Source organism: Meriones unguiculatus, chromosome 3 (assembly GCF_030254825.1).
Source record: "Meriones unguiculatus strain TT.TT164.6M chromosome 3, Bangor_MerUng_6.1, whole genome shotgun sequence".
Taxonomy (NCBI): Eukaryota; Metazoa; Chordata; class Mammalia; order Rodentia; family Muridae; genus Meriones; species Meriones unguiculatus.
This window is the reverse complement of record NC_083351.1, coordinates 12,390,253-12,417,871: the sequence shown is the minus strand read 5'-3', so window position 1 is coordinate 12,417,871 and position 27,619 is coordinate 12,390,253. Positions and strand designations below refer to the sequence as shown.

The 27,619-nt window shown below is 50.2% G+C and overlaps 1 protein-coding gene across 2 annotated transcripts in view; it reads right to left on the bottom strand.

Annotated features, from left to right (window-relative positions):
* Positions 1–9,762: 9,762 nt before the first annotated feature.
* Positions 9,763–27,619, bottom strand: part of Pax7 (paired box 7) — a 93,991-nt gene continuing 76,134 nt past the window's right edge. For both annotated transcript variants that reach the window (XM_021631239.2, XM_021631245.2), the window contains exons 8-9: positions 21,218–21,464; positions 9,763–13,486 (exon numbers count right to left, since the gene is read on the bottom strand). In XM_021631239.2, coding sequence (XP_021486914.1) covers positions 13,371–13,486; positions 21,218–21,464 — 363 coding nt within the window. In that variant the 3' untranslated portion in view covers positions 9,763–13,370. The remainder of the gene's footprint in view (positions 13,487–21,217; positions 21,465–27,619) is intronic.

The window sequence follows — 27,619 nt, the reverse complement described above, 5'->3', positions numbered from 1 at the left end:
GATGTCTTGGAACTTGCTCTATAGACCAGGCTAGCCTCTCACTCAGAGATCTGCCTGCCTCTGCTTCCTGAGCATTGAGATTAAAAGGCATGTGCCGATGCACCCATCTTCAGGGAACATTTCTTAACTGTTGGAAAATGAGCCACATCCACATGCTGTCTCACAGCTGTCAGTAGGTTGAGGGGATCTACCGCCCTCTTCTGGCCTCCAGGGGAGCTACATTCGTGTGGTGCACATACATGCAGACAAAACACTCATATATGGAGAATAAAGGAAAAATTAAAAGAAAAAGAAAGTGCTGCTGGCACACAGCTCACTCCTGGGCCTCCAGGTGGCTGCTTTTCTAGAATGATGAAGTTGAACTGTATAGAACGCAACATCCTGATCCACAAAAAACCTACAATATTTGCTACCTGGGTCCTCGGGGAAAAATTTGCCGGCCCTTAAAACAATGTAAGCAGAGGGCTTAGCCCAGTGTCAACCCTTTATGTAAAAGAGTTGGGGTGCCAGGAGGAAAACCAGCTCTGCAGGGTGATACGGCAGGTGGCACACATCAAGTTCATTCAGAGTTATTTATTAGTCACTTGTCAAAGGTGCAGAAAATTTCTTTGAGTTTTTGAGGTTAAAGCTAGGATTAGGATTTTCCTCCCAGAAGAACTGTACTAGGCATCTTCTGGAAACTTTGCTAACATCTGTTTATTCAAGGATGTCAGAAGGTACTCTGGACCAAGAGATAGACTCATCTACTTTTGGCTTCAGCTCCCACTTGCAAAATTGGTCCCTTCCACCCAAAGTGACCAAAAGTGTGACCAGCATGTTCCTGGTGATGATGCTGATGGTGGTGTCTTAGTTGCTGATGGTGGTGGTGGTGTCTTAGTTACTGTTCTGTTGCTGTGAAGTGACACCGTGACCAAGGCTATTCATAAAAGAAAGCCTTTAATCGCTGACTTGCTTACAGTTAGAGAGGATTAGTCCATTATCATCATTGTGGGAAGCATGGCAGCACACAGGCAAACATGGTAACATGGTGCTAGAACAGTAGCACACAGGAGGCAGAGAGAGAGAGAGAGAGAGAGAGAGAGAGAGAGAGAGAGACTGGGCCTGCTATGGGTTTCTGAAATCTCAAAGCCCACCCCCAGTGGCACACCTCCTCCAAGGCCACGCCTTCTAATCCTTCCTAAACAGTTCAATCAGTTGGGGACCAAACATTCAAATATATGAGCCTATGGGGGCCATTCTCTTTCAAACCACCACGAATGGTTGATGATGATGGTGGTGATGGTAGTTATGGTGATGATCATAATGATGAGGATGCTGTTGATGATGATGGTGGTCCTGATGATGATAATGATGATGAAGAGGATGATGATGATGATGATGATGATGATGATAATGATAATAATAACGGTGATGCTTCCTGAGCTCCATCTAAGAGGTTCTGAATGATTGGGGCAAAACAGTCCATAGACAGGGCTAAGCCCTAACTTCCTGCTCTGTTTGATCCCAACAGCAGGAGCCTGGGCTGACACCATCAATGTGCTTGTAGCAGAGCCTTGTGTAGAAGACATTGTGAACAGGTCATCTGGAGGCCCTGTCTAGTGACCAATCAGTTCCCTCCTGATCTGGGAAGTACCAGCATTCTTTATCATATATCCCTGGGTTCAGTAGAGGTAACTCTGTCCCACTTCTCAATCCCTTTGTTCTAGGTGAGGATGCCAGCCAGGGAGCTTCCAGAACTCCCCAGGCTGGTCATGAAGCTATGCTAAACAGAGATAAAATATGGTTCCTGAGCTAGGAGAGCTGGAAGCTTGGAACCAGTCTTGCTCACTCCACCTAGGTAGAGAGTCCAGTCCACGAGAAGATGATTCTAGCTAATCCTAACTGGTGTGTAGAAGTGAGCCAATTGTAGACAAAAACTTCTGGCAGTCTTCAAGCATAGGGGCTGTGGTAGTGTTTACCCATAGGTGAGGGCTCCTGTGTTCTAGATTCTCTGCCTGGGACATTTCTCAGAATGGCTACTAAGTCCTTGGAACTTTGTTGCGTTCACCATTCTCCCCAGCTGAGACTCTGCAGGTCCCTTTGCCGGATCCATCTTTGTTTTAAACTTGAAATGGACAGACTTCAGATCACTTTTCTTCTCAGGCAAACTTGAAACGCCAGCGAAATCCCTCACATTCCCTCCTCTCTTCCTGCATGCTTGCCTCCACGTGACAATTACTCTTTTCTAACATAAATCACATTGCACCCACCTCTGAAGACTCCTGGGACTGTCCCATTCTCTTAGAATAAAATCCATGGTTTTTCTCCACGTCACCCTTCTAGTCTTTTACCACAAATGGGTGACTGATGGATGGAGTGAGTGAGTGTGCAGGAAAGGGGCTAGTCTCGGAATTATGGGAGCTGCCTCCATCCCTGGCTATTGACCCTGAGTGAGCCTCTTGTGCCATTGGGGCCTTGGAACTCAGTATCTCTTGGATGACCCTCAGTGTGTCCTGTGATGTAGATAATGACACACACATTATACAGGTGAGCAGATGTCTGTGTGGAGTGAGTCCCAGGCCAGGGCTACCCAGTAGCAAACGAGGTTCCAAAGTCACTCTTCTGGTTGTTCCTATCCCCAATCCCAGACCTCTTCCTTGTCTCCAGGTTGGGCCCATGGTACAACTACTTGCTGGGACACACCACTCCTGATGTCACGTCTCCATCAGACACTTAGGCCCATCCCTATTTCCAGGCTGGCTGCCCAGACCAGAAGAGGACACAGTGTAAGACAGTGTGCCTGAATGGAAATGGGTATCCTGCCACATCCCGATGTTTCTGGAAAAAAAACCTGATTGATTTTGATCAAACGGAGAAATTCCATCATGTTGACGAGTCTTGACAGTCATGGCTGATGAGCTCACGGGCACACAGCCTCTGTGTGATGGCACAAACTCCTTCCCGACCCCACTCAAAACACAGTATCAGCCTTGGGCTCATATCTTGGGTCAGATAATCTTGTGTTTTAGGAACCATCATGGGTTTGTAAACTACCTACCAGTATCCCTGGTTTCTACTTGCCTTTTTTGTTTTATTTTTATTTTTAGTTTTTGGTAGGCAAAAATGTTAATTCTAGGTGAAAAGTTACATCTACACTTGTACATTATACAAATGTAATTTTACTTATACTCACCCTAAAAAAAAAATTAAAGATGACAAATGAAGCTGAGCAAAGTACAATGAGATCCATGTATAATTTTCATAACAAACCTATTAATAATAATAAAATATATTTAAAAAAAACAAGGGTCTGGTGAGATGGCTCATGGTTAAAGGAATTTTCAAAACAAATCTGGAGACCTGAGTTCAATGTCCAGAACCCACATAGAGGTGGAAGGAGATAATCACATCCACAAAATTGCCTTCTGACCTCCAGGTGTGTGCTGCGGCATACATGTCTTCACAATAATAGTTAAAAAATTTTTAGAAAGATTTTAAAGGACAAAATAAAGCAATAAATGAGCTAAAGTATGTTTAAACAACTTGAGGGCTAGGGCTGTAGCTTAGCCTTCTTGCCTAGGATGCCTGAAGCCCTGTGCTGGATCCCTAATACCTAAAGAAACAAACAGAAGTCCTACCAAACCCACAAAACCTAAGACCAATCCAAAGCAATAAAACAAAGAGACAAACAAAAGCAAGTTACAAACAGAACACGACATAGTGTTAGATCTAAATCCAATCATGTTAGTCATTATATTAAATGTAAAAGGCCTAAACAGACTTTAAAGGGCAAAGATTGTTAAGACCATGACAAAACTGATATAGAAAATCTATGGAATAGCTTTTTAATTGCATTCTAGAAAGTTTCCTAAAGTGTGTATTGTACAGCTCTTTGCCATGTAATATTTACTCAGCTTTTTAAAAGTTTGTTTATTTATTTTTATTTTATATGTATGAATGTTTGCCTGCATGTGTGTACACCTTGTGATTGTAGTGCCCACAGAGGCCAGAAGAGGGCACAAGTTCTCCTGGAACGGACATATAAGACAGTAGTTGTTAGCAGTCATGTGAGTGCTGGAACTGAACCTTAGTCCTCTGATAGAGCAGTATGACTGCTTAAGTACTAAGTCTTAAGTACTTAAGTACTAAGCTATCTCTCCACCCCCACCAACCCAGTTTTTACAAATCTATGTTCTGTGTGACTTTCTTGGTGGCATTACTTTCCATCTCTGGCGATTCCTAAATGACCTTCCAAACAGGGGAAACCCTTAAGAAACATGTCTATTGTTTTATTTTCTCTCCTCCTCACCTTTTACCTGAAGATGTTTATGATAAGCAAACCCTTACAATAAATCTTTACATAATTCAAAGGTTTAATTTTGAGTTGTCATTTGTTATCATCCAGTAGCCTCTTTGGAAGACACCAGGGAGAAATTACTTAAAATACTGGACCTTTCCTTAGCACGTCTCTTCTCTTCTCATTGCTATCAATACCTATGCTCCTATGCTACTCAGTAGGCTTCTGATTTTTCCACTGGCTACTAGGAAGCCCCTGGTTCATCTGTATAAAGTAAGTGAGCATTCTGTAGTAAGAGGTCATGTGACCGGTAACTTTGATAGCCATAAGAAAATCATATGACCTTTTTGAATCCTCCAAACACCTTGGAGGTTGATGCCATCATCAAGCATTCTACATGAAGTTAAATCAAGTCCTCAGGGAAAGCTGGTCACCTTTCGTGAGATTAATCAGTCGTGGTGCCTAGGTTGGGATGTAGGCTGACTTCAGAGTGCCTCTCTGAAGACTATAGGCAAATAGTGCTTAGGAGGTGTCTGTCACAGAAAAACAAAGGTCTTTACGGTACAGGCAGCTAACATGGGACCTCAGCCTAGCTTCCTAAAGAAGGGGGGTCTAAAGGGTAAGGAGGATGTGGCCCACTGCAAGGTCTCAGGGAAGCCATTCTCCTCTACCCTGAGCCTTACCTGAACCCTGTACCTGGGATATTCCTGGGGACACACTTATATCCTGGGACTCGCCAAATGTGTATTAGTGACTTTCCTGTTGCCATGCTAAAAATAAGCAGAAACAAAGAAGTTAAGGAAGAATGACTTTGTTCTGAAGGACAGTTACTGGTGACTCAATAACTTACCCTTACTCAGATGCTCTAACCTTTGGTCCTCACTCCTCCATGGTTTCAATGTCTTAGAGGCCTAGATGTCTGACTTGAATCAATTTGACAGGGAAAAGGGACACCAAGGGCTTCAGCCCTCTGGGAAGTAATTGTTGTTGATTAACTCTGCTCAAGGGAGCAGAGGAGGTCAGAGCAGACAGGGTGCCATCTTGAACAATATGTATCAGTTCTTTGCTCCTCAGTGATAAAATCAGGACTCCAGCCTTCTCCATACCTTAAGACAGGTGGGAAGTGCATTCTCTGCTTCTTGTCTTTGAGGTTGGCTTTGACATTTGCCTTGGTCATGAGATGTCAGGGGACTCGGAGTGAGACATGGAAAAATAAATGGAAGTGAATGTACCCATAGCCACACTGGATCTTTGGTGCTTTAAAATGATGCTGCCTAGTTTATGTCAACTTGACCCAAGCTGGCTTTATCTGGGAAGAGGGTACCACAACTAAGAAAATGCCTTCATAAGACTGGCCTACAGGTATTGTCTTAATAATTGATGTGGGAGGACCTAGCCTAACCCTGGGCAGGCAGTCAGAGAAAGCCAGTAAGCGGCGCTCCTTTGTGGCCTCTGTATCAGTTCCTGCCTCCAGGTTCCTGCCTCCAGGTTCCTGCCTCCACGTTCCTGCTATGGCTTCTCTAGTGGACCAACTACAAGCTGTAGGATGAAATAAACCCTTTCCTCTCCAGGTTGCTTCTGGTCATGGTGTTTCAGAAATGCTATATACAGGCCCTCTTTGTAGGCCCAAGAACAAATTCAGTCAGACCTGCAGGTTCTGACTGTCGCCTGTCCCTCTGTGGGAGTTTTCACTGTTACACAAGTGAGGCGATCAGACAACACTCACTGAACATCTCATAGGATCTGGGCCCAGCAGAGCAGATCTGGACAGTGCGGATCACGTGTGGGTATGGAATGGTCTCTCATACGAAGGTTCCATAGGGAGGAAGCTAGTTTTGCAAGCTCACTTGGGGTTCAGTGGGGTTCAGTTCTTGTCACTAAAGGAGGTAAGTCCCACCTTACTGTCGCACAAGGCGACTCTCGGTTTATAGAGATAGCCATTTCTATCCATGTGGCCTCTCACTAATATTTCTTTGTAGCTGGCAGTGGACCCTCTCTAGCCCACCGTGATGGAGAATTCCGGGATCTTGAAAGTGGCTTTCATTGTGCATGTGTGTGTGTGTGTGTTCTCATGCTCAAGTGCACACACATGGGCAGGTGAGCAAGCATGTGGAGGGCAGAGAACCACCTTTGGTGTCATATTTCAGGCACCAGCTACCACTTTTTGAGACACTTCACTCTAGGACCTCGGACTCACCAAATGCGTGTCGATGACATTTCTGTTGCCGTGCTGAGATAACCAGAAACAACCAAGTTAAGGAAGAATGACGTCGTTCTGAAGGACAGTCCCACTTCCCCTCTGAACTGCGATGAGCCAAAGCAAGCCCTCCTCAAGCTGCTTTTTTGTGAGGTATTGGGTCATTGGATCAGAAAAGCAACTAGACGAACATCTGTCTTTGCGGGGCTGGGGTCTTGCACATGCTAGGCAAATGCTCTCTCATTGGCTATGCTCAACCCACCTTACCTTTTTATGCCCGTTTTGCTACATAGCCCATCTCATCATGTTGTTGTGTGGCAGGAAGCCCTACCCGGTGCTGAGAAGACGTAGCCTGCACCCTTGAGCTCTCCAGACTCCATAACCATGAGCCAAACCAATGTCCAGATTTAAAGTAAAATTATCACTGTGTGTGTGTGTGTGTGTGCATGATGTGTGGGCGTGCACGCCACAGCATGAGTGTGGAGGTCAGAGGGCACGTTTGTGGAGCCAGTCCATGCCTTCTTGGACTCTGGGATTGGACTCAGGTCTCCAGGTGTGACCAGCCATCATCTTTACTTGCTACGCCATCACATTAGCTATGCCCACTCTATGAATTCCCCATCTTGAGTATTTTGTTATAGCAACAGAAATAGGACTAAGATTCTAATAAAGGGTGACAAGGGACATCCCCCACTCCTCAAGCTGTTGGTGTTTGAACCAACAAACCGAGGGGTTGTTGCCTGTCTTTCAGACACAGAGGGACAGACTTTATTTCTGTTTGAAGGGTGGGACCACTGAGGGAGAAGTGACTTGCCTGTGGTCTCACAGAAGGGACCTGCGCCCAAAGGTGAGGCCTGATCAGAGGGACCATGTTTAAGTTCTTTGAGGGGAGGCAGTAGAGGTGGCTGGAGATTTGAGCCCACTCCCCTAAGCCTCCGAGAAATTAGCCCCGCTCCTCCCAACAGCTGCTCACATGGCCAGGATTATGAAAGTAAACCTCTGCTCTGCTCAGAATAGATCATGCAGGCTGAGGAAGGGTGAGGACAGAGTGCCCGAAGCTCGTAGGAAGACCAAGTTATACAACAGTTGAGATCCTGCTAGCCTGTCTGGCTACCTCTCCCACTTCAGAGGCTCCATGTGTCTGGTGTCTGAGCAGCCTCTAGCCTCTTGCTGCTCAGTTTCATCCACGGGAAGGCCTGAAAATGGACCCACCGTAAGGTGACTGTGCCCATGAAACCACCTAGGCTGCGGTGTTACGCTATCACGGGAAATGGCTGACACATACAAGTGTCTGTCTTAGGTAAACCCATTCTTTGTCTTCGTACACAGAAATCTGACTTTACACCCGGCGCTAGTGTGTCCTCTTAAAGGCCATTCAGTTTTCCCTGGGACATAGTCAAAGGTTGTCAGAAAAAAGATAAATACTAAGAATGCTTCCTAGGAGCGGGTCAGGAAGCTCTCTGGGTCCCCGAGGGCAAAGTCTACAACTTGGTATCTTATTCTGTGGGTTGCTGTGGGTTGCCTTCGGGTCCTTCAGTTCAGAGGATCTCCGTGGGAACGTGGAAGGCCCTTAGACGTTATCTAGCCTGCTTTCTAAAACATGGGAGATCCAGTCCAACTGGGGAAAGAAAACAGCCTCAGGCCCCACAGCCAGTCTCATGCAGAGCTGAGGCTAGAACTTGGGGAGGCCTTGACTGTCCCCAAATCTTAACTGAGGGTTAAGGGTGCTGATTGGCTGTGGTTGAGATCACCAGTTATAACATCAAGAGCGTGTATGAGGCTCGGCACACACAAGAACTCTGTGGAGAAGGTACAATGAGAGTAGCTTCCAACTGGTCTCAGGCCCAGGGCACACTCAGCCTTCTTCCCGGTTCTGCTTGGCCTTGGCTAGATGGGTTCAGGTCATCAGGAATGGCTGACCAGTGCTGCCCTCCCCCAGTACCATTCTATACCAATTCCTTCCTATTCAGAACTTCATGTAAGGAAACCAGCACGTTGGGGTGGCTTCCCGGCCATTAGGCCACCACACACTCATGGAACAGATTGCTCAGGTCCTTCCTGCTCAGGTCCCCTAAAACAAACCAGTACATCTGTCCCCAAACCAAAGTGCAGGTTGCTGCTAAGGGCTTCTGGTGGTTTGAAAAAAAAAAAAAAAAAAAAAAAAAGGGCCTCTGTAGGGCTTTTAGTGGGGATGACTTTGCTGGGTAGGTGCGGTGTGGTCGGACCAGGTGTGTCCCTAGGGGGTGGGCTTTGAGGTCTCGGAAGCTCAAGCCAGTTCCCTTCCTGCTGCAGATCTAGATGTAGAACTCTAGTTGCCTCTCCAGCAGCATGTCTGCCTGCATGCCGCTAAGCTTCCCGCCATGATGACAGGACTAAACCCCTGAAACTGTAAGCCAGCACAGATTAAGTGTTTTCCTTTATAAGAGTTGTCATGGTTGTAGTGTCGTTCACAGCAATAGGAACCCTAAGACAGGCCCCATAGCGCCCTGTCTGTTGCACCCAAGGGCCATTTCAGTTGGAGATGCTGTGCAGGGAAGTCCCCTATCCCTCCTCCCTTGGCCAATGACTGACATGGGACAGAAAGCCAGCCTGCACACTCAGCGCTCTTGGTCAAAACTGTTTGAAGCTAGACCCAGCTACTCTTCCCCTCTGGGACCCTCTCCTGGGCTCTGTTGCCATCCCTAAGGGCCCTTAAATCACCGGCTACACATGGTGCTGCTCTTGGGGAAGCAGATGCTTCTGAATTCTGGCCTAGGCAGATTGAGAGCCACTGAAGGTTCTCACTCAGCTCAACGTTTGCTCAGAGGTTCCCCCATTCTCGGCCTCTGGCTGCTCCCCTGAGCCCACAGAAAGGCTCAGTAGCTACCTTTGTGGAGCTTTGTTGATCTGCATTGGTGCTTATTCATACCAAAGAGGCTCAAACAGCATGCCAATGACTCCTTGGTACTGGGTGGTCATATGCAGTGGGGGGGTATGCACCCTACTCCTGGTACCAAAGGAGATATGCTTTTGTGTCAAGTTGACAACAGCTAGACTTGTGGTGGCCAACTTGCCTGTGTCTGGAACTAGCTAAAACCCAAGTGGCTAGATACAGCTCTGAGGGAATCTTTCTTTCTGTGTGTATACATACGAGTATTCATATATTCAGTTTATCAGTTCTGTTTCTCTGAAGAGCCCTGACCAACACAGGGTGCAAGAGAATCATTCCCATGCCAACCCATTGTGCAGCTCCCAGACATCCTGGTCCCAACCACAGGACGGCAGTCAACTGAGGACACAGAACCTTCACGATGTTTTTTAATTTCTTTTAATGTATGACAGTTACGCCTGAGTTACAGAGGCAGCGCTTACAAGCAGCAGGTAGTTAAAGCAAATACCAGTTTGTCTTTCTAGTCTACTACTCCATATAGCTGAATAAATTATGGTGCGATTATATTTAGACACCCGCCCACACGCGCACACCCCACTCACACCCCTCATGCACACGCACTCACTTTGAGTGGAGGAAAAATGGCCGAGTCAAATGCTGAAGCAACCACGTTTCGGTTACCAGGGGAAAAGGAATGCTCTCCAGCACTGTGAGGGTCTGTGTGGAACATCAAATGTGCAGGCGTCTTCAAGCATTTCCAACATGGCAGCCTGAGTTCCCCCATTTGGTCTTGCCTGGGTGCTTCTGCAGAAGGTAGGATGCTCGTGCACCCTACAATGCATCCGATAGGGAGGGACATGTCCAGGGGCCTGCGAAGAACGCCAGCCCCCCAGGGGAGCTACACAAAGTCTTCTGGGTTGGCAACTGTGGAGTCCCTCAGCAAGGCCCGGCTCCGCTCTGAGCACACTCTACCAGTCCCATGCGAAACAATACCAGACCTGGGTGGAGTGTGCCAGTCTGGGCTCTATCCTGGACCACACCCATCATCCGGCTGCAAAACCGACCTTCTCTCCTGCCTTCCCAGCCAGCCCCTCCCCTCATTCTTCTCTCCTACCCTCTTGTTTTCCAGTTTCTGTCTCCTTCGCTTTTTTTTTTCTGGTCCCCTAAAAGGGCAAAGGTAAACTGAGTACAAAATAAGGGAATAGAAGCTTAGCTTTTACCATCAGTACTTTCATTTTCATAGCAAGAGAGAATTACCTAATTGGGGGTGGAGGAGATGACAAAAAAAAAATGGAGGAATCCAAGGAAGGCTGGAACACATAATCTGAACACACAGTAGACAAATCCCTACAGATGGTCTGGCACTAGCACGACACACACTGGGGGGCCTCTTTCCTTTCCTTTTTTTAAGTATATAGATTTATATATAAAAAGCCAATGTTCTATAAACATACGTCACAACACCATATAATTCAACTAACATACAAGGAGTTCAGAGGGGCCTCCACAGAAGAACCAGTAGCTACTTGAGGTGACGTGGAGGGTGCCCTCTTCTCTTGCTATTGACTCTATTTACAGGGATGGGGGTGGGTGTTTCTGGTCCAGCCTGGCCACTGGGAGCCCGGCCTTCTTCTAGGCTGTGCTCAAACCCACAGGGATGGAGGCCTGGTGCCTCTCAGCTAACTGACATCACCTCTCTGGTGAAGTTGCAAGCTGCCCAAACAAGGCTGAGTTGTACAGACCAAGATGGACAGATTCACACACACAAAAAACACGAGATGGCTGGGGAAGCCTGTGGGGGGTCAAGGGCCCCTCAGAACACAAGTCCCGTTTTATACCAAGATGGAGGCTTGGGGAATGTTCAGAGGTGTTGCATGGAATGAAAACTCATTTTGTCTTCTCCCAAGCAGGTCTCGGCGGCATTTACCCCAGTGGGAAGATCACTGTGCTTGGTCCAAGCATTGGAATGTTGCTCCCTGGGCTGGGGCGAGGCCCTTTGGATGTCCCCTGCATGAGGTCCCTGCTCCTGAATCATATTGTGTGAGAGGAGACTCAGGTGCACCCAGAGCCAGGCATCCAGGGGGCGAGGAATGTGGAGGAAGATGCGTTTGGTCTTCTGAAAGGGGTGCTTGCAGCTGTGACAACTACCGAGGGGGAAACTGAGATTCCAAGGGGCAGTGTGGCTTCCTAGACCTTGATGAGCCCAAAACTCTCCTCTCTTGAAACCTGGACTGGGCTGATGAGCCCCATCTGTCTGGTGCCCAATGCTACCAGAGAGTCATTTTGTCCCCGGTTATGAGTAGGCTTCTCCGATACGAGCCATCCTAGTCATGGCCCAGGACAGGCTTCAGATGACGGGTCTAAAGATGAGAAATAGGTGATCATCGGTCCCATGTTCATGTAGACAAGTCTCCGAGTATCTTGCCAGTCCAGTTCCCCAGGCAGAAGGAAGTCAGCGAGGGCTTTTCAGTGGCAGCCCCCCTCTCTTGGAATGTCTTGCTGGCTGAGGGCAGGAGGCATGGATTGGGCCAGCAGGTGGCCTCGTGTGTACAGGTGGGGACAAGCAAGCAGGCCCAGTTTTCCTGGATTTGGTGCTATGGCATCCCAGCACTGGATGAAGGTGGTCCGAATGTAGATTATAGTGAGGGAGAGGATAAAGATGGATGCAGTTTTGATAAATAGAGGGTGATGAAGAACTTCAGGAAGGAGAGAACTGGAGGACTTGAGCAATCCATTCCTCCAAAGACTCAACTCTAAAAAGAAAGCCCCCGGAATGCTTAAGGAAGGCGCCTTGTCCTCTTTGCTGGAACTTTTGGCAACTTCCTCTGCCCAGGGATGGTGGCTTAAAAACAGTGCCCCAGATGCACCGTGCCTGGTGAGGTGACAAAAGCCTCTCAACTGAGAGCAGCCAGCACTGAAAAAAATGCCACTCGAAAAAGAACAGGGACATGGCCTTCCACTGAGATGCCAAGGAGACTGGAGCATCTTCTCTGGGGTAGACCAGGAATTCTGCCTAGTCTGAGAAGGCTTTCTGCATCCAGTGCCATCAAGAGCATTGCATGCTGAAAGGTGGAGTCTCGCTTTCAGAGGGCCAGCATGGATGACACTGGGTTCCAGCTGCGAGCAAAACGATGTGAGGCACTCCAGGGGTGCATGCTTGAAGGCTGAGCGCCCTCAGACCCTCTGAGCCTATCTTGTGCCTCCTGTTACCTCAAGACCTTCTCTTCTCCTACCAGCTGAGGAGACTGACAGGTCCTGTGGGTTCCCCAGGCCCTGATGCAGTGCACAAACCTCTATCAGACTGCAGCCTAGGAGTTCTGCAGGCCCTGATGCTGGACCTGGGCCTGGCATTCTGGGATAGCTCATGGCCAACACGCTTTGCTTCCATGTGCCCTGCCCCCTGCTAGAATCTCTTCCTGGTCCCCTGACGCTCAGCAGGGTATGTGGGGACAGTCCCAAAGTCCTCTGGATTCCTAGGCAAAGCTGAGATGGTACCTGTTTTCTCCCCTGGGGACACCCGGGGGATCATCTCAGTGTCTAGTGAAAGAGGCTGCAGTTCTGATGCCAAGCAAGAGACATCTCCCAGCTCTGTGGCTGAGGATACCCACAAGCTCCACCTGTACCTGCTGCCAGGGCCCCAGGACTCAGAGGTCAAGGACTCCAGGGCCTTTTCTTTGGCACCATTTTCCTCTGATGACTAGGTGCTCGGTTCAGGTTGAGCCTCAACCTCTATGCTGAGACAGGACCAAGGCCATGACACTAGAAGATGGATGTGAGCTGGAGATCATTGCAAGATGGCTACGAACCTCTCTGGAGATAGACGGAGAGGCAGACCCAAGGGGCTACGGTGGGTCATTAACCATGAGTAAATAACACACTGGCTGTCAGTCTCCCAAGGGCTGCTGTCGGAAGGGAAAGGGTTCTTTTCCTGACCTCCCAAGACCCCAGGGGGATGAGGGGACTGAGGTGGGGAGGCTCAGGAGTTGGGAAGGGTGGGCCATTGGCTGGGGCAAGTCTCCCCAGGGGCCCTAGTAGGCCTGGCCCGTTTCCACAGGGAGAAGTCCCAGCACGGCGGAGTGCTCCCCAAGCTTCATGCGGCGCTGTGTGGACAGGCTCACGTTTTTGGCCAGGTAATCAACAGCAGCTGGAAAGAGAGAGAAGCTTCTAGAAACAGGTTCTTTACATGTGTTTTCCCATTTAACCTTCATCCTTTTATCCATCTGTCCATCCAACAGCATTCCATCCATTCTTCCATTCATCCATCTTCTGTCCACCCATTCATCTCTTTACCCATTCATCTTGCCAATCTATCCATTCATTCTTCTAGTCATGCATTCTTCTGCCCATCTGCTATTCCACCCCTTCTTCCAACCATCTACCCTCCTGTCCTCCCATCATCCATATTCTGTCTGAATACTCACCAAACTTCATGATCTAGTCATCCGCTTTCCATTCACCAAGTTCTTTCTATTCATCCATACACACATTCTTCCACTCATTCATCTGCCAATCTGTTCATCTGTTCCTCCACCCATTCCTATTAATCTATCCACTCTTCTCCTCATTATTCATCCTCCTGTCTGTCTGTCTATTCATTCATCTTTCTGACCAGCTAGCCATCTTGCCCTCTTTCCTCTGTTGGTAAGTTTTTGTAAAGCATTATTTATTTATTTTATGTAGATGAGTGCTCTATCTGCATGTACGCCTACACGCCAGAAGAGGGCATCAGATCCCAGTATAGATGGTTGTGAGCCACCATGTGGTTGCTGAGAATTGAACCCAGGACCTCTGGAAGAGCAGATAGTACTGTTAACCACCGAGTCTTCTCTCCAGCCCTGCTGGTTAGTTTTTATTGCCAACTTGATACAGCCTAGAGTTACCTGAGAGGTGAGCAGCAGTTGAAGGATTGGCTGGATCAGATTGGCTTGTGGGCACATGTGTGGGGAACTGTCTTGGCTACTAATTGATTATTAATCGACCTAGCCCATTGTGAATGAGACCATTCCCTGGGCAGGGAACCCAATACTGTTTAAGAATAAAGAAAGCTAGCTGAAGTCAAGTAAGTAGGTGGCATGTGTATGTTTGTTTCTCTCTGCTCTTGACTGTGGCCTGCTTTAAGTTCCTGCCTTGAGTTCCCTGTTATCAGGAACTATGACATGTTATTGTAAGTAAAATGAACCCCTTTCCTTACCTAAATTGCTTTTGGTCAGGGTATTTGTCCCAGCAACAGAAATAAAACTAAGACACCCTCTATCTTTTCTCCATGCCTTTTTTTCTTCATCTATCTCTTTATGAATCTCCTTTCTAGCCATGCAGCAAAAATTTGATTATTGTTTATTAGTTGTCCAGCTGTCTTGCTAGCTCTGCAAGCAAGTACAGACACGCATCTCAGTTTTCAGTGGAGAATTCAGCTCCCTTCCCTCAAGCCCTCTTCATATCCTGGCTAGTGAAGCCTGCTGAATGAGTCCAGGTGCCACTGAGGTTGAAGGTTCTCTGTTTTAAGCTAGACCCTAAGTGCAGAGCTGTCTGAGGCAGAGCAAGGGCCCTGCTCAAGAGCCAAAGTGGCTTTTGCAAGTGAGCCAAGAGGGTATCAGGAGCAAGAGTGAGAGCTGAGACTCATAGCCTGTCAGACCCAGAGAAAACAGGTTAGTATTGGTGGGGATGGGTGTGAATGTGAGTGGGGTGTGTGTGTGTGTGTGTGTGTGTGTGTGTGTGTGTGTGTGTGTTTGTGTGTGGTGGGGGAAGTACTCTGAGACCAGTGGAAACGAGTATCTTCACATGGCAATGCTGAACATAGCATGAATGTTCATACAGAACAACCCCTCCCCATGCCATTTGTCACATGTACACACTCACGCACGCCAGCACACACGTGTGTGAGGCACATGTCCCACGTGAGCAGATGCATCAGGGTGAACATCCATGCTTGCTCAGATTTTGTGAATGTTAAGAGCTCACCTGAGGGAGACATAGGTGTCTGTCACGTGCAGCTAGCTACGGCTGCTGGCCGGCCTGCCAACATGTGGCTCTGCCCTGCCTGAAGCTCTAGCCGAAATCTGCCCTGACCGAGGCACTGGACAGGCATGTGGCCAAGGCTTCCTGGGGTGCAGGATGCTACCTTCTAGGCAGGGCCTCGTGACTGTAGCCAGTGCACCCTACAGGACTCCCGTGATGCAGAGGGCTTGGGGGGAAGCTGGAAAGCTATGCACAAAGAGTCACAAGGCTCCCTTTGTCACCTGCTTTCCAAGGCTTCCTGTAGATGGTCTCTGTGCTTCTCCAAGCTTGGCACCTTCTGTTTAAAGCACTGTGTGTATGTGGGGGAGATAGAGCCCGAAGCCTAGGCCAGGGAGGCCAGAGGGACAATCCCAGTAGCTGAGCTATGACCTGGATTTAAATTCCACTCCTGAACAATCTTGACTGGGATCGGGGGCACACCACCTCAGCCTCAGTTTCCTTGTTTGTATCAAGGGATATAAAGCACCTGGACAAAAGAACTGCAGGGAAAGTTAACAGCATCCACACACACAGTCACAGGGTAGCTTGTGACACGCCTGAACTCAGGCCCAGGATAAATGTGACCTTTAATGGTGGCGTGGATGAAAGGGTGGCCAGGAGTCACATGGGTTTGAGCAAACTGATACTCCCTTTCAGGTCTGTTTATCCATCTGCAAAATGCAGTTGGGGACATTTTAAAACTCGCTGTCACATAGAGGGCTAAGGACAAGCCCCCTGTCCAGACTCCTAAAGGATGTGCAAATGTCCTGGGGTGTCTTTGCATCTCATGTGGCCTCAGCTAACCTGGCTCAAGGTGGGTGTGTGGAAAAAAGCCCTACACTGAGTCCCTGGGCTTGAAAGTCTGTGATGTCTTTCGCTCAATCTCAGGCTCCCAGCTGGTGGAGCAGAGACAGCTGTGGCCAGCCTTGCCTGGCAGAGAGTGGGGAGCGAGGGATTCCCAGCTCGAGCTTTGGGGAGACCCTGAAGCTCTGGCCACACTTTCATTTCTCCTTGGGTGCCAGGGCGCATGGACCAGTAAGCCACTGTCCTAGACGGGTGACAGGCACAGAAGGAATAGAAGCAGAAGCCATGGAGAGCTAGCCCTGGTCTGTCCTGCTCCTAGCCCTGTACTTTTAGGTAACATTCCAGCTCTGCAAGCCAGGTGGCATGACTGTCCCTTGATCTTGTTTGACAGAAGGTAGAGCCAAGGTCCTTAAAGGCTGTAACTAGAATCAGCTGGTTCCTCCTGTGCTTTCAAACCCAGGCAGCCTGGTGATAACTCCTTAGCCTTGGGCCTCACCAGCAGCCCCTGGGAATGACCCTGAGGTCTGAGTCTCCCTGGCAATGGCCTCTGGTATGCATACAGCCCTCAAGACTGAGACACTTTACTCCTAGGCCCACATTGTTCCATTTCTGCTTCAGGCAATGTCATGGACTTTTAAAGGGCACACATCACCTCGGGTGACCTTTCCTTTGTCACAGGAGGCTGCACCAAGGAGACAGAAGCATCTGGGGCTCCATGGACAGCCTGCCTGGTGGCTGGCTTTTTCAGTCCTAGGCCACTGAGAGATGCTGTGGATAGTATCTGAAGAGGATACCTGAGCCTCACCTCTGACCTCTGACCTCCCCATGCACAACTGCATACACACAAAGTAAAATAAAGAATTGTCTCTTTGGCACGTCTACCCACTCTGTGCTTCTTCCCCGTTTACCTGTCCCCAGCACACAGTAGGAGCTTTCTCAGCCCCTCCTTGAGGGAGGCAAGGAAGCACCCAGAAGCCAAACTTTCCTCCTGACCCCAGCAACTTCCAGAGCATCTAAGGGGGTCAACTGTAGGGCTTGCTTGCCTCGTCCTAGGGTAGAGCCAAGGGCTTGGCGAGAAGGCAGGGAGGTGACATTCCTCATTAGGGACTCTGTCAAAAGCCCTCGCTGTCCCTCTGTCCCTCCGTGTCTCCCTTCTCCTGCCTCACACCCCGCCTGGGCTCTGAACGGCTCCAATTACACTAATCAAGAGTTGGCAGGAGATGGGCCAGCAATGCCAACCAGTAAACAGATCTCAGCCATCAGTGCCTCGTCAGCCCGAGGCCCCAGAGGAGGACCCTTCTAGACACAAATTCTTATTAGAGTTGTCAGATCTATTAAAATTCTTTTCACACTCCTGCGTTCTATCAGCCCCATCATTAGTATGGCCCTGGCCTCTGGGAACACCGGGGCCATATTAATCTACCATGTGCCCCATCCCTGGCCCCTGCCCCCACCCACTCCAGGGACAGCGAGAGATGGGCAGATGGATGGACATGGCCGGAGCCAGAAAAGAAGGTGTGAAGGTGTCCCTGGGAAGGTGAGTGGCCCCAGGAGATGGGGGAGGGTTCTGCGGCATAGGAGTTGGGTCTCGTGCATGCTCCAAGCACACCTGAAAGTGGCGCTTGAGGGCCAGGATGCAGGTGTGGCTACCTTGCCCACGGATACCTCTCTAGTAACTTCCCAAGATGCCATTTCTGTCGAGTTCAGTGGGGACAACTGTGTGCGCACTCTGTTGCAGATGAAAGGTCAACTTCATAGTAGATGCTCAACTAACAATTATTTCCCCTCCCCTCCTGCACGTGCACTTGGCACAGTCACGCCTCGACTCCAGGCATATGGTCAGCAGCACTCACACACAGGGGTCTGTTCGCAGGAGAACGTGCACCAAATCAACGCCAAGTGTCTCATACCAGGCCGGTTCACCTGTGGTTTGAGGTCAGGGGGCTGAGTAGCGATCCCTCTGCTGTGGGACCCTGGGAACACTGCTCCGTCTCTCTGAGCCTAACAAGCTGAGGAGCAGGAACTGTGAAAGGTCTGCGAGGAGGAGCGCACATTTGACACAGCATTGTGGGGCTGAACTCAAGCACCGGGGGACAGGAGGCGGCGGGGGGGGGGGGCGCAGGTAGATCAGGATGTGTGACTTTCCAAGCTGATTAGGGAACCTGGCCTCACGTGTGCTCAGGGATGTTGAGAGGCAACCGCATGGCCTCTCAACAATGGGAGCATGGCCTGTCCCTGGGCTACCCCAGAACAGCAACACACTAGAGGACAGCGTGACGGTGCCTCTGAAATGATGCGTCTCGTCCCCAGCCCCATCCTGCAGGTGGGAAAGCTGAGGCCGGGTGTGTGTCCTGCAGGTGGGAAAGCTGAGGCCGGGTGTGTGTGCTGTGCTGGGATGTGCGGTAGAAGAGGTACCTCAGTGAGTGGAGTCTGGGTAGGGCATGAGAAGAGCCCTTCGTCCTCTGCAGTATCAGAGGACCAGGGAAAGGAAGGGAGGGGCGAGGAAGGAGAGGAGGGCAACCGCTTTTCCTTTCTGGCCTCCTGGGCCCTTTCCCTTTTGATCCCCCTCCCCCACCACCCCCGTGCTGACTTTGGGGTTAATTTTATTTCCGAATTGGGCAGGCGCCCTGGAGCAGGGCAGGGGCTCCAGGCTCCGGGTGTGACTAACGCCTGCCTGGGGCCGGGCTGCGCTGCCGCTGCTGCTCTCAAATGTTTTATCAAGAGCATGTGTGTCCTGTGTTGGGTTGGGAACATGCGCTAGGTCAGAGGGTCAGCCAGGGACTCACTGGAAAGGCTCCTGTGCACGTGGAGGCACGCATCGTCCTCGCAGGTGCTGTGTGGAGCTGTGTTCCCATGCTTGCGTGCCCACATTCACACCCATAACTGTATACATAATCACACCCCCAGCATCACATACGAACACACCCAGGTACACACATCACACCCATGCAAGCCCCCCACGTGTGCCTAACCATAGATACCTTTAAGCACATATCCACACCAAAATGTACATGTGCACACAACCACGCTTAATCTGCATACACACCGTACACATTGAAAAGGCAGACTCACATGCTAACGCACAGACACACAGAGAGACACACCAGCCCATAAGAACCCACCTATGAAAATCCAAACATGCGTGCACATTGCCATCACATACTGTCACATGTATGTGCGTCCGGGTATGCTCATACATGTAAAGCCATATACACATACCAGTGTGTACACAGAATAGCCATTTGCATGTACATGTGTATAGTTATATGTGCACACAGACACTTGGACTGTGACATACCCTTGATGCACACACATGCAAACGGGACACACGAGCACATGGGAGGTAGAGGCCCACACAGCTGGCCCTCATTTAACCGTGGAGGCCAAGGCCATGCGGGTGGAGATGGCTGGGGGGCCCCAGGAAGCAGAGGTCAGTGCGGCCGGTTGGTGGGCAGGCGGCAGCTGGAGGAGAGGGTGCCCTCAGGCTGGGGGCCTCACTCTTTCCACACGCCCTCCTGATTAGTTTGACACCAGCAGGTGAGGCCTGTACTGAGAGGTGACAGGAGGGCAGCCTCGTGACCTTTGGCTCCCCCATCCTGTCTGGGCCTGCCCTGCCGCTCGCCCCCTCAGGTGGCCGTGGCGGCCAGAGGTTGTGGCCGAGCCTGTCTTGCCCAGCTGTTGGTCTGAGGCTTCGCTGTCCCTATATCAAGGCAAGACACCAAGAGGACAAGGGCTGAAGTGGGTCTGTGGGACCCACTGGAGACTTGGAGTGACAGAAGGCTACACAGAGCCTTCCACCTGTATTCCCATGTCTGGGGGGAAAGGGGAGCAAAGCCCTCACTGTACTGCCCCCCATTCATGCCACTAGCTGCAGTGCAACGCTGAGGGACTCTCAGATAGTTACTCAGTTTTATTTAATTTAAATGTAAAAACCGATCTTTAGTTCTTTCACATTGAAAAACTTCAGAGTCTATATAGAAAGATTTGGGTGTCCCCAATGGCACCTTCATGAACTTTAAGTGCTGATGAAGGAGAGAAAATTCAAGTCCTATCGGGCTACCGAGTGAGTTCAGGTCAGTGTGGGCATCTTAGTGTACTTGCCTCAAAATAAAATGGGGGGCTGTGGATGTAGCTCAGTGCTCTTCCCTAGCTTAGGTGACGTTCTAGGTTTAATCCCCAGTACCACCAAAGGACAGCAACAAAAGCCACTGGGTTTTAAAGACAGAGTCTGAACAGAAGACAAACGACTTTCTGGGTAGTCGCGTGTGGATTGTATGAAGCAGGGATCTGGGTATATTGGGTTAAATAGAATATGTTAATAAAAATAATCCTGACCCTTTCTCCTTAGACTTTAAAGTGTGGCCTTTAGAGAATATAGGGGCACATGTGGCTCCTGGGCCGGAACTGGGGAGAGGGTGTGTGTATGTGTGTGTGTGCGCGAGAGAGAGGTGAGGGGAAGGGGGGTTCGCTAACTGAGAGCTGAGCCAACTGTGTCTGATGAGCAGCTCAGAACATCTTAGGTCACCTCTGCTTCCTTTATGGACCTCTGTTTCACCACCTGTGAAAGGGCCTATGTGATGGCCCAAAGGGTAAAAACATAAGCCTGAGTTTGATTCCCAGAACCCATGTAACGATGGAGAGAAACAGTTCCTAGAAGTTGTCCTCTGAGCTCCACTCATGTGCACATCCATGCTCCCACTCATGTCTCTCTCTCTCTCTCTCTCTCTCACACACACACACACACACACACACACACACACACACACTTTTGAATCTTTGAAAAGGACTGGAGAGATGGCTCAGCAGTTAAGAGCACTAGCAGATCTTTCTGAGGCCCTGGGCTCAGTTCTCAGCACCCATAGGATGGCTCACGACCATCTGTAACTCCAATTCCAGGGGATCTGATGCCCTCTCCTGGCGCCTGCAGACACTGCAGGTGCACAGACACACAGGCAGGCGAAACAGCAACACACGTAAAGTCAGAAAATGACTTCTAAAACACTTTAAAGGAAGACCCCCTCCCCCACCCTGGCCACCACCTTGCCCCTTGGAGCTGGGCTGTGAGGGGAACACTCACTTTGGCCGTACTGGCTGTACTGGTAGCCGGCCACAGGGTCCACACTGTAGCCGGTGGTGCTGTAGGTGGGTGGGCAGTAAGACTGGGAGGTGGGCAGGCTGTCTCCGGGCTTGATGGAGTCGGCCCGCTGGCTGCAGCTGGCTGAGATGGAGGAAGCGGAGTCCAGGCCGCCATGCAGCGGGGAGATGGAGAAATCGGCCTGCGGCTGTGGGGGCACGGCGCTCGGGTTGCTGAGAATGCTCATCACCTGCGGGAGAGACAGGCAGTGCCGGAGGTTGGACCCCAGGGCGCCAGCTCGCAGGGCCTGGGCCTGCAGGCCTGGGGTAGACCTCAGCAGTGTCACAGCCTTGTGCAGGAGATGGGCCCAGACTCAGGTGTGAGCCCAGGGGGCTGTTCCCCATCCAGAGCTCCAGGAGCAGGACAGGCCCTTTGTCACTTCTCTGTCCCTTTGAATGCATGAGTAAATTCACTGATTGGTAAGGGGCTCCATGGGTCTATTGGCTGAATGAGTGAATAAATGATTGGATGGGTATGCACATGAGTGAAATGTTGTACTTACCAGGCAAAAGGCGCCCCTGTGCCTATCAGCTGAATGGACAAACCAATGGCTAAATGCGTGAATGAAAGAATAGCTACACAATGGACGTCCTCGACCTATCGGCTGGATGGGTGAATGACTGAATGAATGCACACATACATGGATGATAAATTTAATAACTAGGTAAAGGGAACCCTGGACCCTCCCACTGAATGACTGAATGAGCACACTAACTAGATAAGAGGCACCCTGAACTTACCAGCAGCAGGAGTGAATGAATGAACCAGCAGATGAATGCATGAATAAATGAACTGATTTTACAAAGGGCATCTTAAACCTATCAGCTGAATGAGTGAAGTAATGAATGAATGCATAAATGAATGGGCATATACATGTATGAGTTAAATGCACTAATTATACAAGATTCTGGATCTATCGATTGAATGAATGAAGGAATTAACCACATAAGGGATACTCTTTTGCCTATCAGCTGGATACTTGACTGACTGACTGACTGACTGGCTGAATGAATGAATGAATGAATGCACACATGCATGAGAGAGAAATTTACTAGGTAAAAGGCACCATGGGACTATTGGCTGAAGGGATGAATAAATGGATGAACGCATGCACGGATGAACAAATACGCTCACTAGATAATGGGTACCCTAGGCCTATCAGCTAAAGGGGTAAATGAGCGAATGAACTAATGTGTGCATTGATGCATACATTCCTAAGAGCTCTAAATAGATGACGATGTCTCTCTCACAAATCAGAGAGCTTTTCTCCACTAACTAGGTGACTGCTCCTCCCCCATCAGAGAAGCAAGGCTGCTCTGCCTGGTTTTGCGGCCCCCACGCCTTTGCTGTCCTAAGACTGTGTGCCACTCTTGAGCATTCTGGATGTTGAGCTCCCGCCTCTGCTACACCAAAGTACAAAGCCTGTGCTTTCAATATCTTGTGTATTTATTTTTGTGTATGTGTGTGTGGGTGCCTGTCATAGCATGCATGTGGGGATCAGAAGACAATCCAGGGGAATCAGTTCTCTCTCTCCACCATGTGGGTACTGGGGTTGAATTCAGGTCATCCGGCTTGGCAGAAAGTGCCTTTACCCACTGAGCCATCTTGCCAGCCCAAGGCCCATGTTGTTTCTGTTGTTAGTTTGCTTATTTGCGGTGTTTGGTTTTGTTTTTTCGAGACAGGGTTTCTCTGTGTAGCCTTGGCTGTCCTAGACTCACTTTGTAGACTAGGCTAGCCTCCATCTCACAGTGATCCGCTTGCCTCTGCCTCCCTGAGTGCTGGATTAAAGGCATGTGCCACCATGCCTGGCTAGCCCAGGTTTTTAACAGCTCCCTGAGAACCTTCCCTGACTCTGTCTGTTGTCCCTAGCCTTTACCCAGGACCCTGCATGGCCTGGGCCAGCAGCAGGACTCCCTCCTGCCTCAGCCTGGAGAATGGATGTTGGGCCACTGAGGTTGTCAGTCATCCAGTAAGTAGTGGTGACAAGTCTTGCCCCGTGCCCCAGGTTGAAGGCCATCGAACTTCAGAGCCCAGTTCTGGCCCTTGCCCCAGTGGGAGAATGGAAGAAAAGGGTCTGGCCAATGAGCAAAGACCTTCGGAGCACAGACTGAAGGCATTTGATAGAGACAGCATTTGGCTGTGAACTGCCAGAGGTTCAGAAAAAAGCTTTGGAGCAAATGGGACCTGCCACAGGGCACTCGAGGGACAGTAGGGATCGACCATGCAGTTGGAGAGTCCCTACAGAGTGAGAAGGCACCTTAGAGGGGTTAAATGTGAAGATTAAGCAGAGCCTCAGAGCCCTGTCCTGCAGGACCCAGGCCTCTAGTGAGCTCTTGGGATGCTGCCCTACGGGAAAGAGGCCCTTGACCAGGTGAGCACAGCTGAGCTCTTTTGCCCAGCTCTGGGCAGAAGGTGGGGCTGCTCCTGCTGACCCTGAAGCTCTGCTGTGACCTCTTTCCCTGTCTCTAGGGATCAGACTATCTGCCAGCACAGGAGAAGGTGATGCCAGGCCCCCTTGAAGGACATCTGTCTCTCCAGCGGCTTGTCCTGAGCAGGCTCTGAGGCAGGAGACCAGGTCAAGGGCGGACACACAAGTTCTTCAAGCCCTGGACAGAGCAGATCTCTCATACTTCACAGCTGTGTGACTGAGGGGGTGTGGACAGCCCGGAAACCCCATGACCTCTGAAGTCCCAGGGAAAGGGATTGTGAGGGTGGCTGAGTCAGAGGGTAGATGGAAGGATGAGGGGAGCTCTGCCCGGGACATGATCTGCCTTGAGCCTGGCTAAAAGCCGGGTAAATAAAACCCTGTTCCCACAAGCCTCCTCAGTTGTCCCTCCCTTCAAACATCTTAGCCATTCACCTACTTGACATCTCCAACCTATGGAGACATGTAGGGAAGAGATAAGAACCCATTTCTCAGATAAAAACAGTGAGGTTGCTGGGCACGGTGGCACATGCCTGTAATCTTGGCACTCGGGGAGGCAGAGTCAGGTGGATTACTGTGAGTTTGAGGCCTGCCTGGTATATAAAGCAAGTCCAGGACAGCCAAGGCTACACAGAGAAACCCTGTCTCACAAAAGAAGGAGGAGGAGGAAGAAGAAGAAGAGGAGGAGGTGGGAGAGGAAGAGGAGGAGGAGGAGACCACAAAAAAACAAAAACAAACCAGTGAGGTAACAGAGAACTACGCCTTTGCCAGAGCTCATAGCTAGCTGGTCAGAAAGCCAGCACCTGGCTCATGGCCCAGATCACCAGCCACAGATTCTCAAGGACCAAGATGACCCACCCAAACCCTTTGGAGGGTCTCACCCCGGGGCCCTGCAGTCATTTGTTTCTTGGGGAGCCGTTAAAGAGGGGTGGAGCACCTCCTTTGTTGCCTAGATTTTGTGAGCTGAGCACCTGGCCTTAAACAGAGCCAAGGGCAGGGCATGGCAGACTGTCCACAGGCTCTGATGGTGGGATATTTTAGTCTGGATGGAATCTTGTGGACCCCTCCAAGATGACAGAGACATTATATGTCTTTGGGGAGGTCTGAGGCTAGGTGGGGTGCACCCGGAACACGCTGTGTTGTCTGCCTGGCTCACAGACTCTCTGCCTCTGGCAGCTCTGCCTGGGCAGGAGCAATGGCAGGTGCTGGGGCTTTGTGAGGACAGCTAAGCTCTGAACTGGGTCTGTGGCTTTCTGATCTTCAAGATGTGTGTCCCCAAGCCTGGGAAAACTCTGGTGGGGTGCAATGAAGGAACTCTGGGGTGAGCTCAGGACTCGAAAATTGATCTGGGTCTGGGGAACTCCATTCTGTTCCTCACTGTGTTTGATTCTCAATCAAGATCCTATTTTTTTCCCCACCTAAATGATGATACTGTCACTCATCCTGTTTCCACAAACAGAGCCTTGCTCTCCCTTGTGGGAAGTCTGGATCCCCAGAATGGACTCAGCAGCCCCTTTCCTTCTTTTAGAACATACATTAGGGTGAGAGGCTCCTGGAGGAGGTTGGGCCCCAGCTTGATTCTCTAGTACTGCCTGTCACCAACATGGCCAGCTCTGAAAAGATGGTAGGAGGGGAGGCAGAGTAAGGGTAGGTAGGGAAAGGAGGTGGAACTCCAGAGGCCTCATATGCCCACATTCCCTATGACAGACACACACACACAAGATGGCAGCCAGAGCTGACTGCATCACTCAAGAACTATCAAGGGCTCCAGCATGGGCTTCTTATGGTCTGAGCTTTCTCTGTCAGTCCAGTTTCTTGGGTCGCTTTGTGACCCAGCAATACTGTGTTCACGGAAGCAGATGGAGTTCATGTGTTCATTTATCATCCAATGAACACATCTTAAAATGCTGCCATGGCTATGGGCACAAAGTATGGGCTCTCATTTGCTCTGCAGTCTTGGCATGTGCTTTGTGTCTGTCGCCTACAGGGAGCTCAGAAGGGCTCCCTGGATTTACACATAGGCTCTGATGATACTTACTGGGCATTTATTATACACCTGACACTAAGCCAACCACTAGGACATACCGAAGAATAAACCGAACTCCCTCTTGGAGCAATAAATAAGCACACAGATAGAAAGCATAACTACTACTGTGGAGGCAAAGGGCCACAGGGCAGGGGAGTGAGGTAGGGGAGTGGGGTGGGCTCAGGAAAGACCTGCTTAACGTGTCCAAAAGGATCCCAGCTATTGCAAAATGTGCTCAACTGAGGGCTTTCCGGATAGGGGACTCCATAAGTGTAAAGGCCTTAGGGTGGGCCTAGCAGGCTTAAGAAACAGCCAGAGCCAGGCATGGTGGTCTACACCTATAATCCCAGCATTGGAGAGACAGAGACAAGCTCTGTGAGTTCAAGGCCAGCCTGGTCTACCAAGTGAGTCTAGGACAGCCAAGGCTACACAGAGAAGCCCTGTCTTGAAAACAAAACAACAAACAAAAAAGGAAACAGCCAGAAGATCAACATTGGGGGCAGGGTGCTGATGGCTCTTGTATAGGGCTCAAGTTTGGTTCCCGGTACCCACAGCAGGCAGCTCACAATCCCTGCCAGGGGAGTCGATGCCCTCTTCTGGGCTCCTTGAGCCCCTGCATACATGGTTGCATGTAGCGCCATGCAGGAACATATACAGACACGTAAAATGGAAAATAACGAACTCTTCTTAAAAAACATTTTAAGACTGAGTGGTGGTGGCACAAACCTTTAGTTCCAGCACTCCAGAGGCAGAGGCAGGTGGATCTCTGAGTTTGAGGCCAGCCTGGTCTACAGAGTGAGTTCCAGGATGGCCAGGGCTACACAGAAAAACCCTGTCTCAGGAAAAAAAAAATGCTGAGCGTGGTTCTGGGTGCTCTTAATCTCAGCACTTGGGAGGCAGAAGTGTGTGGATCTCTGGGAGTTCAAGGCCATCCTGGTCTACAGAGGGAGTCCCAGCCCAGCCAGGGCTGCATGGTAAGCAGACCCGGTTGCTGTGAGGCCTCCCGCAGCCCTTTGTCGGAAGGGGTGTGCGTTGTGCCCGGTGGCTCTGAAGGCCTTGGACCCTGCCAGTTAGCAGACAGCTCGGCCCAGGGAGCTTTTTCCCATAATGGGATTTGCTCCATGGGATTTGGCCTGGAACATCAAATCAAATCCACATCTGGGGTAGGTGTGAATGGTGGCTCCGAGGTCCCTGGAGGCCCGTGGATCAAACGGTTTCCATTTCATTTGCAGTAGGGCAGCCTCCCAGGAAACAGACAGTGTACAACCTAAGAGAGCCTGGTGCCCACCGTAGAAGAAAGACCTCAGCCAGGGTTGTACCAGGTCACTGTGGTCCTCAAGCAAATGGGTTTCCTATTCCTAACCTGTAAGTGGGGAAACCAAGGCACCGGGAAGTGAAAGGCCCATTGGGTTTGACACAGTTGGCCAGCAGCCACTCTGGGGTCTGTGCCTGGGTCTCAGGCCTCTCTGGTGGTGCCTCCCAGGGTTTTTCCACCACTGACTGATGGTACAGAGCCCTGGGGACCTCTGTAGGAAGTCCCTGTGTGCCACAGAAGCAGGAAGCATGTTGCCCACAGTGGGGCCCAGCGGAGGTCTGGGCCTGCACACTTTTGAACTTGAGGAAGTCCTGGTCTGATGCGGTAATGTACACCCCCCCAGGAATGCCGAGGCCTCTCCCGGGTGGGGTTTGCTTTTTCCTGGTGACCTTGCTTTCACTAATGTATTACTTCTTGGTAAGGTACCGTTACTAACTCAAAATCAATACTGACCTCCACATCTGTAAGGTTTTATCTGAAGGCAAATCTCGGGGCTGTCCATCAGACTGACTGACAGCCTTACCTTCCTCTCCCCTCCTCCCTTCCCCCTTCCCCGACCCCTCCTCAGCACCCCACCCC